The 9,922-nt window shown below is 50.0% G+C and overlaps 1 protein-coding gene across 1 annotated transcript in view; it reads right to left on the bottom strand.

Moving 5' to 3' along the window:
• Positions 1 to 6,467: 6,467 nt before the first annotated feature.
• Positions 6,468 to 9,922, bottom strand: part of RAB6B (RAB6B, member RAS oncogene family) — a 52,096-nt gene continuing 48,641 nt past the window's right edge. Inside the window, exon 8 of the mRNA XM_036267495.1 lies at positions 6,468 to 8,853. Coding sequence (XP_036123388.1) covers positions 8,789 to 8,853 — 65 coding nt within the window. The 3' untranslated portion in view covers positions 6,468 to 8,788. The remainder of the gene's footprint in view (positions 8,854 to 9,922) is intronic.

Raw genomic sequence — 9,922 nt, 5'->3', positions numbered from 1 at the left:
TTTTTTAAAGATGATCTTTATTTTTTTCTTTCAATATTTTTGTTCAGATAGAGTGTGGAGGGAGAAAGAGAGAGAGAAACATCGACGTGGAAGGGACACGTCGAGTGGTTGCCACCCACACGACCCAACCAGGGCTGGGGACAAACTGCAACGGAGGTACGCGCCCTTAGCGGGAACCAAACACAGGTCTCTCAGGACCGCAGGCCAACGCTCTAACCGCTGAGCCAAACCGGCCAGGGCTCATCTAGTCCTTTGTGAACTCTCAAATTTGTAGGTACAATTACAGTATGGTCTCCAGACATGTGGAGACAGGTATGAAACAGCAAGGCTGTGCTGACAGTGGATCTCTTCTTCGTCAGCTCAGTGACTTGTCTACACTCCACCCTCATAGCACTTAAGTTTCAAAAAGATGTCATGGACCCTTGCAATGAATCATTCCCAGATGATAGAACTGTAAGTGCTAAATCCCCAAATGCCAAGGGTCTAGTGTGCTCTAATGGTTTCCCTTTACTGGGGAGTATATGGAGATTTAAAAACTGTTCTTTTTTCTGGGTAGTGAGGGCTCTTGAGCTAACTTCATGTGCTGTTGGATCAGCTCCTATTGTGTATTCTTAGTTAGAATGCTGTGGAACAAATGCAAAATGAAAAAAGTTCTCTGTGGATTTTTTTTTGTTGTTAATCCTCACTGGAGGATTTTTTTTTTTTAATTGCGTTTTAGAGAGAGTGGAAGGGAGGGGGAGAGAGAGGGAAACATTGATGTGAAACACATTGATTAATTGCCTCCATCCACCCTGACTAGGGCCAGGGTTCGAACCTGCAACCCAGGTACATGCCCTTGACCAGAAACTGAACCTGTGACCCTTTGGTGTGCAGGCCAACTCTAACCATTGAGCCACTGCATGGCTCGGTGGGTTTTTAACATGCATATTCAGTGATGGTTAAAAAAAATTTGGCCTTTTCGGAGTGATATTCTTTGCTGTCTTTGTAAATGTATGGTTTTTTTTTTTTTTTATGGCTTTTATAAATTATTAATACATTTCTTGGTAAATACGACAACTTGTCTGGCTCAAAGGAATTAAATAGAATGGTATAGTGAGTACAAATGGGAGTGTGTGTTAGGATTGAGACCTAACTCTAAGTTTCCAGGGCCGAAAGATTGCAGTGTGCACTGGAACAAACTCTTCTATCCCTGCTTCACACACGCAGGGACAAGTCCAACCAGAGCTTAAAAGGAGATGAGGGTGGCTGTTGGTAAGTGGGAATCTAATCCCAGAACAGTGTGGTAAGAGCCGTAACAGGAGGGGTACAGGGTGCTCTGAGGGCAGAGAGCAGGGGCATCTAACCTGGCCTTGCAGGATCTGGGAGTGGCAGGTTTCGATGGGAGATCAACTGTGTTCTTTACTCTGGTCGTGTCCTCATGGCTACTTTGGGCCTTCGACCAAAGTAGGCCCATTTCAGCGTAAGATGGGAGGCAAGCGTGGCCAGAGTGGAAAGAGAAATGTTAGATCATGGGGACTGGCAGACTAGGCACGACTCTGTGTCACGTGAGATACTGTGGCTTGAAGCACCTCCTTGGGAACACGGCAATATCTGAGACACTCTGTGGGTGGGTACTGACACCCGATTCCAGGCAGCAACCACATGGGAATGACTGTTGCTTGCTAAGGAGAGGTGCAGGCCACAGTGAGATGCCACTGTGCAGGGGCAGCTGCTATGAATAGGCTCTGGGCACTCCATTGGTAAATACTGCCTGCTTCTGGAAAGGAATCTTCCATGGGGTATGGACCGAGGGGTCTAGGCACTGGTCCTGCTCTTTTTTTTTTTTAATCCTCGTCTGAGGATATTTTTGCATGTATCTTCAGATCAAGCTGGAGGGAGAGAGGGAGGAAGAGAGAGAGAGAAACATCAATGTGAGAGAGAGACATCGAGTGGTTGCCACCCACACGACCCCAACTGGGGCCAGGGACAAACTGCAACTGAGGTACATGCCCTTAGCGGGAACCGACCCCGGGACTTTCCTGTCCATGGGCTGACGCTCTAATCTCTGAGCCAAACCAGCCAGGGCGGTCCTGCTGTTCTTTATTCTAGCCCTTCTTTTGAGCCCCTTTTGCAAGGGTTCCGGGTCCTTCGTAACCCTTCCTTGTCATGTGCCTGTCAAATTCCTGGGGTCCTGTTTCCTGGTCAACAACAGCTGTTGGTGGGGAGTTCCTGGGGTTTTCTGTTGATCTTTTCCCGTGGCCTCTGGCTCAGTGCCTCCTGGGATTCCAGTGGTCCTGCCATGTAGGAGGCATTTGGCCATAGTCTGTGGTCTAGAAATCATTTCAGCCAAAATGTGATGCTGCTTTTTGTTTTAAGACTTGAGGTTAGCACAGAATTATCAAAGCTTCGATTGGGCCCTGGCCAGTTTGGCTCAGCGGTTAGAGCGTCGGCCTGCGGTCCTGAGAGACCCGGGTTCGGTTCCCGCTAAGGGCACGTACTTCGTTTGCAGTTTGTCCCCGGCCCTGGTTGGTCATGCGGGTGGCAGCCACTTGATGTGTCCCTTCACGTCGATGTTTCTCTCTCTCTCTCTCCCTTCCTCTCTCTCCCTCCCACTCTATCTGTACAAAAAATGGAAAAATATCCTCTGGTGAGGATAAAAAAAAAAAGAAGCTTCGATTGGGGTATGCCCATTCTCACCTTAAGGATATTAAGATGCTTACCTCTTCTGTCTTTCAGCCCTTCACATATTTAAAGAAAGGTGAATACTACCCTGGCTTTGGTGCAGGAAAACAATCCACTCTTTTCAACTATAAAGCCCTAAATTGTTGATTACTCACAAGAGCCTTGTATGGCCTTTGACCATTCAGAAAACACCAAGCATTGTGCCAGGCTCTAGGGATAATGACTGCAGCACAGTTCCTGCTTCTTGAGGTATATGGTCCCATTCTCAGGTGAAAAACGTGCCCTTTCAGTGTGCTTCCCTTCTCTTCCCTCATCTCATCAGTGTATCTCCATCGTGGCTGTGCTGGACCCAAGCACCGCGTGGCCCCAAGGTCGACCGCCCCTGTACTGCCCTCCCCTTTGCCCTTGCCGTCTCGATAGTCTTCTCGGGCAGCCGTGCCAGCCACACCCCTAAGCCCCTTAGGGCTGCCACTACCTATGGCTGTGTCTCAGTGCCACCTGGGGTTCCAGGGTCTCCCTGTGGCCCTGTTAGTGGGAGGCACCTGGTGATGTGTGGACTTAAGATCGTTTTGTTTCAACTGAGCTAGGTTTTTTTTTTAATGAGAGGTTAGCATAGGATTATGACAGCTGCTGGGTAGTTACGCGTGTCACGCCATTCTCAGTGAGACTACGCACTCCCTTTGCTGTCTGAAGTCATGCCTCCTTGAATACTGTAATCTTGGGGGACTTGTGGTTCACCTTGGTTCTTGGAACCTCTTGACTCTGGCTTTCATCTGGTCCATACCAGCATGTGAACCCCTCCCCCTCAGTCCCTCCTCCTCACATTTTACACTGGCAGCCACTACAAGTCAGGCTAGTCAGGCAGGGACATCTATTTCCTGTGTCCCTGAGGTGGCAGATTGGAGGGTGTTCTGGAAACTTGAGAGCCTTCAGAGGGGAAAGACAGTGAAGTTGAACTTGGAGAAGAAGGAGACCTGGTGAGCTTGGCTACCCTACAGCCCAGGACTCCTAGCAGGTCAGGGTGATTCCATGGTGCCTGATCTTGGCCTTTGTGTCCTCTTCAGACCAATCCCACAAGTCTCCTGGCCTCGGGGCATCGTGTAGCCTGGAGATGACAGGCCTGAAGGGGCCTCAGAAATGTTCTCAAATTGGTGTGGGGTGAAGTTGGAAGTGGAATGTGGCAGCTTGGTGTCACCTGAAAGGTCGATTATGGTTCACCTTAAATTCTTACCTTTACCTGGCTTCCTGGAAGTCACCAGAAGGAAGAGTGAGTCATCTCTGCACCCACCCTTTATCACCCCAGCACGGCAAGTGGGTGGACAATGTCACACCTGAGTGTCCTCCATCAGCCTTCAGGCAGAATGGAGATGATGTAAATGAGTTAGTCCTACCTTTGCCCACTCTGAGTTGGTGGAGAGCCCAGGGGAGTAGGAGGAAGCAAAGGGCTTTACGTGGCGGACATACATGTATAGGAGGGTCTCCGTGGAGCATGCACTTGAAGAAGTCTTTTCACAGCCCTTCCCCCACATATGTTTACACCACTTAGAAACATCAGACAAGAAGCTTTGTGTTGAGAATCAGGACAGTTTATTGTTTGATCAACATGCTGAGTCTTCCACATTTTACACAGTTTTATGTAAAGTCAGTGTGGCCATTTATGCCTGCTGAGCCAGTAAGAGATGGAAATGCCACCCTCCGTGTTTCTCATGGCTAGTCACTTCCTGGGGGTGGCTGAGGGGAAGTGAGGGGAGAAGTTGATGCACACCGCATGATAGGCACTGGCCTTCCATGTTGGAGGCTTCCCGCCGGAAGGACCAACCATGCCCTGCCGGAGCTGGCGTTCAGGGAGCCCAAGGTTTCAGAACACCTAAATAGTCCATTTCAAACACAAATTGAAAGGGTGCCCTGATCTCTGGATGCCCACGACAATCAGAGTAGACCCTAGTGAGTGGCCCTTCTTTGCAGTGGAGGATTCTGAAATGTACGTGGATTCTTTCCTGGCTCGTTCAGATACACTGGCCACTCTCACACCCTAACCAGAGCAGAGCCCGTCTGAGGAGCGCCCGTGCACAGCAGCCCTTCATGTGCAGGTGCACGGTCACATCTTTACACACAGGTGGGTGATGGAAGAAGATGGAAACCTCTTGGTTCTGACCGCATCCGACTTGCTGGGTGACCGTAAGCAAGTCACCATTCTGTCTGGGCTTTCCTGCCTGTGAAACAGGAAGGGTTATGAGATCTCAGCCTCACACTGCTGCCAGGTACAATGCCTCACATTCTTGGGGAAGAGGTAGTTTGGAGACTAGTGAGCATACAACCCTGCTTGATTGATGCAGACAGACAGACTTCTGTTTAGCTGCCCATCACGTGGCTCAGACATGTCTCAGCCCTGGGCCACCTGTTCTCACGTCCTGACATCCTCACCTGCCTTCCGCTGTGTGAAGAAATGAGGCTGCTCTGCCTGCAGGACACCGAAGCCAGCGGTGCCATTGTTGTCAACCTGGTAGTTGATGGCAGGGGCTCCAGCACTGGCTGGCCACCAGGAGGATGGAGACTTTGCACTCCAAGCTGTGTCTGCACCCTCAGCTACCACCACTGCCACCCTCGTTTCTGTTGCCTGAGACACTTTAACAGACCTGGCTGTTGCTCCTCAGACCTGGGAACATTGCAGAATGTTTAAAAACACTGACAGGGCTTGGCCGGTGTGGCTCAGTGGTTGAGCGTTGACCCCATGCACCAAGAGGTCTCCGGTTCGATTCCCGGTCAGGGCACATGCCCAGGTTGTGGGCCAAATCCTTAGTGGGGGGCATGCAGGAGGCAGCCAATCAATGTTCTCTCGCATCATTGTTTCTATCTCTCCCTCTCCCTTCCTCTCTCTAAAATCAATAAAGAAAAAAAATTAAAACAAAAAAATGCTGACAGGAAGAGAGTGGAGACAGGGCAGGGAGGCCTCTGGCAAAAGAAGCTTGCCAACCGGGCTCACCTTGGACTGCTCAACTGTACTCCTAGCACTCAAGATGCTTCCATCAACACTTTAATTCCGGCGTGTGCACATTTAAAATACGCCATCTGCCTTCTCCATCTTAGGCTCAATTTTTCAGTGCTTGTGAAACCACGAGCTTTACCAACCGCTTTTCTTTGACGTCCCCAAAGAAAAAAAGAGGGTCTAAAGAAGATGGCCCCACTCATCCCCCCTCCTGGGCTAGTCTTTGAGGCGAGGGACTGAACTACTGGCTACGTTCAGATCATTTCCTAAAAGCATTCCCCCACTTTGCCTTGTCCTAGCCCCTCTGGGTTTGGCCAAGATGTAATAGTCACTGTGCCGAAGCGATTTCAGGACATCTTCAAGGGAACCTGATCATTTCATCACTGAACCTGCACTCTGCATCCAGATCCGACCTATAAGAAAGGACAGTGATGGCACCTCCTCAGAACGAGAGCCCAAGGACATAGCACTTCTGTGCGAGAGGCCCGGCTGGCTGGATGCGCCAGGAAACCAGGGGTGGAAATCGGGCCTGAGGAGAGGTGGACCAGGAAATGGGAGGGCACCACCAAGATGAGAGGACGAGATGGCGCAATTGCCCTCACCGTCAGAGGCCCACAGGGCTGGGGAGAGCCTGGACTCAAAGGGAGATCTGTGTGCGCTAGGAAAGGCGGGGCTCACGGAGGCCAGGTCAAGCCAAACGGTATCTACTATCTCACTGCTCCTGTAGGCGGTGATGGAATAGCGTCCCTGGTGCCTAGGATACGTGTGCACATGAGAAGGGAACTGAGTTTCTACCTTTTTTTAAATAGGAATGTTTTAAGAAAAGCTACTCTTTAGTACCAAGAAAATAAAACCCCACCGTACATTCATTCACTGAGACCCAGTGCAGATCCCTGCAAATGAGGCTGCCCCAGAGGCCACCGCAATGGCCTCACTGCCGTCCCAGCCACGTGCTGTCACAGGGACGCCTATAAATTCTCACGAGGTAAGTAAGTACTCTTCCAACAAGCACCACTTGGGGGTGTGCCGTGGTGGGGGGGTGCTGGCCCGCGTGGCATGCACACCCGTGCATATAAGTACATAGAAGGAGAAATGGTGCACATATTCCCGTGGGCTATTTTTGCCTGTCGTTTAACACATCTATGTAGTTATTTTATTGATGGCAAGACAATCACAAGTTTTTTGACAATATTAAGTACTTCTTATTTCAACATGTTGCAGTACTTTTGAAATTTTCAAAACTGTTATCACAATGCAAGTTCCGACTCGAGAGCAGGAAAAACAAGAATATACGTTGAGCACATGTACCTCTGTGAGAACGTGAGTGGAAGGTGTATACACAAGTCTATCTCTATATATAATTATGTACACACATATAAAACTAAACACATGACACTGGAATTACGTTCGTACGTTGGTCTTTGCCTCTAGGAAGAGGAGCTCAGCGGGAATTCTGCTTCCTCTTTTCTTCACCTGAAGATACATTTCTCCGTAAAGATCAGCTCTGACACAGTCTCCTTAGCTGGAAGTGTGTCCCGCCCACCCCACCGGACAAGAGTGCTGCCGGGTTTCGCTGCACTCACTCGCTGCCATTTTAGATTAGTTTCTGAGAAGTTCCAGAATTCACTGCAATAACCTGTCTGAGCACTGCTTTGTGGAGGAATTCACCTCCCGTCACCCCCCAGATGGTCATTTGGCTCATCTGTGACGTGCCCAACAGCAGCCTGGAGGAAGAGTCAATGCCAGCTTAGAGGGCGGGGTTAATTGTTTTATGGCCCGAGTTGCTGTCCATGGCCTGGCTTGGTGCAGGCTCAGGGTTGGTGAGTCTGGGTCTACTTGGAATACAGGCCAAAGTGGGTTACATCACTTAGCGAGAAGAGAGCGTTCTCTTCAGAGATGTTAGGTCCTCAGACTTAGCCCTTCTCAGAAATGAGTCAAAAATGGCAAAGATGGTGGAGACCCCACCTCAGCCCTACTCTCAGGCAACCAGCGTGTGGGTACAACACCCACAATGGTATGTGCCCAAAGATTTCCACTGCACCGTGCTGGTGGGGCAAACACAGCCAGAGTCAGCTTTTCCAGAACAGCACTCACAATATTAGCAACCCGAGGACATGCATCTTCAAGGTGGTGGTTCTGCGGACAACCCTCTCTGAGGGCACACAAGGCATCTCTCTTAGCTCTTCCCCTGGATTGAATCCAGATATGTGTGCTGAATGCTGGGCCGGTTGGTTAAAACGTTTTCAGAAGTACACATGGTTCCCCAAGTCTGTGAACCAACCACCCATCGACACTGCCCACAGTTGCCAACACCACCCCGTCCTTCCTTCCAATGACCTCTCCCTCTGGGCAGACCACAGAGAACACAAGGTTGCCCGTGGCAAGTGCCCTGCACCGCCTTCAAGCTGTTCAGGTAGGGAAGGCAGAGGCAGAAGTAATTGCAGTGGGGCCTGCTGCTGGGCTCCCTGCAGTCCACAAGACCTGGTCAGCTCGGGGCCATACCTGATGTCCCCCCCTGGCCACAGAAGAAGGACAGAGGCAGGACTGCCTTCTCAGAGGCTGCTCTGTTCAATCAGTGTTTGGTTTAACCAGGGTGGACCTGGTTGGTGGGGCCTGGTTGGTCAGGGCCAGATGGTCCGGGATTGGAGCCTAATTAAATGGCCCAGTTAATGTTTTGGTTCATCGGGCTGCAGGGTGGGAGGAGGGCAGAGGTCATGAATAGTTCAAAGAGGACAGGAAGGAGGAGGTGTGTGGAAAAGGTTCTCTGTAAGTTTACAAATATACAAAAACAAAAAAAGCACATCTTTCAAATAAAAATGACTACATTTTTATCTGGCAAAAAGTTGTATACACATGATTTAAATTTTTTTTTTAAATTTCAACAGTTTTTGGCAATCTTAATAAAGTACAATATATTACAACCAAACCAAAAAATAGTTGTTTAAGTAACAGCTGTTAAGAGTGACGTGATCCCTGATGCCCAGCCTCCCTCCCCACCCCACCCGACTCCTAGAGACAGAGAGAAAAGAAAAATCCTCCCATCTTGATAAGCTCATTCCCCACCCCCCTTTAGGAAGCTAACCAATAGGAAGCAACACAACAAGCGAGTAGTGTCGGAGGAAGCCGTCAGGTCAGGCTGCATTAGCAGGAGCAGCCGCCTTCACTGGCTGGGGGCTCCTGGGGTTTGTCCAGCTTAATGTCGATCACTGCAGGGCGCTGGGCTAAGGAAGACGACTCTCACCGAGAAGTTGCCACCCTGTCTCACGCCCCTCCCTGTGCACCCCTACGCAGCCCTTGGCAGCCCTTCTGTCCCTCCACAAACACCCAGACTGCTTGGGCTGGGGAGGGAGGATGCAGTTCCCTCCCCTCCCAGCCCAGGCCTCAGCCCCACCCCAAAGAGCCCTGGAGGTGGAGAGCCTGAAGGCCAGGCAAGGATTCCACAGCTCAAAGCACAGGGCTACGTGGGCCTTGCCCTAGTTTGCTGCGGCAACATGGATCTCTCAAGCTCTAGTCATTTCGTTTCACTTAGACTCTGAGGATGCTACTGTGAGAAGCCACATCCCTGGGGAAGGGCCTCAGCCCAGCTCCCTCTCCAGCCTTTCCATTGGTGCCCAGGGGACTGTAGGCCGGAGAAGCACCAATCAGAATGTCCATTGGAATGGGTTCAGACTGCACAGGCAAGCTGTTCCCTCTGCCCTCAACAGGCTGAAACCTTAATGCCAGGCCTGATCCCAGCTGAGGACCAGGCCCTCCACACCACACAGAATAACTTCCTGGGCCAGGCTTGGGCCCTTGTGGGACTGCACTGGGGTCAGGGAGAGGGGGGGGTGGTATAAGGCCTGCTATGGGAGCTGTTGCTGGCATCCTAGGGATGTTTCTGTGGCCCCTATTTAAGGGCTATCGGAGAGATTCTTCTGACTTTAAGCACAGTTGGCCCTACCATGAATTCAACCAATCATGGATCAAAAACGTTTGGAAAAAAAAATGTTATGTTGTTACTGATGTGTGTAGTTAAGCCTACAACAGTGCCATCTGTACTGAACATATACATTATTTTTGTCATTGTTCCCTAAACAATACAGTTAACAACTATTTATACATTTACATTGTATTAGGTTTTATAAGTAATCTAGAGATTATTTAAAGTATATGGGAGGATGGATGTACATAGGTATATGCAAATACTATACCATTTTATTGAAGGGACTTGAGCATTGAGGGGTTTGGTATCCATAGGGGTGTGGGGGGTGGGGGGTGGTCCTAGAACCAATCCCC

This window comes from Molossus molossus, unplaced genomic scaffold (assembly GCF_014108415.1).
Source record: "Molossus molossus isolate mMolMol1 unplaced genomic scaffold, mMolMol1.p scaffold_m16_p_18, whole genome shotgun sequence".
NCBI classification, from domain to species: domain Eukaryota; kingdom Metazoa; phylum Chordata; class Mammalia; order Chiroptera; family Molossidae; genus Molossus; species Molossus molossus.
This window is presented reverse-complemented; position numbering and strand designations above follow the sequence as displayed.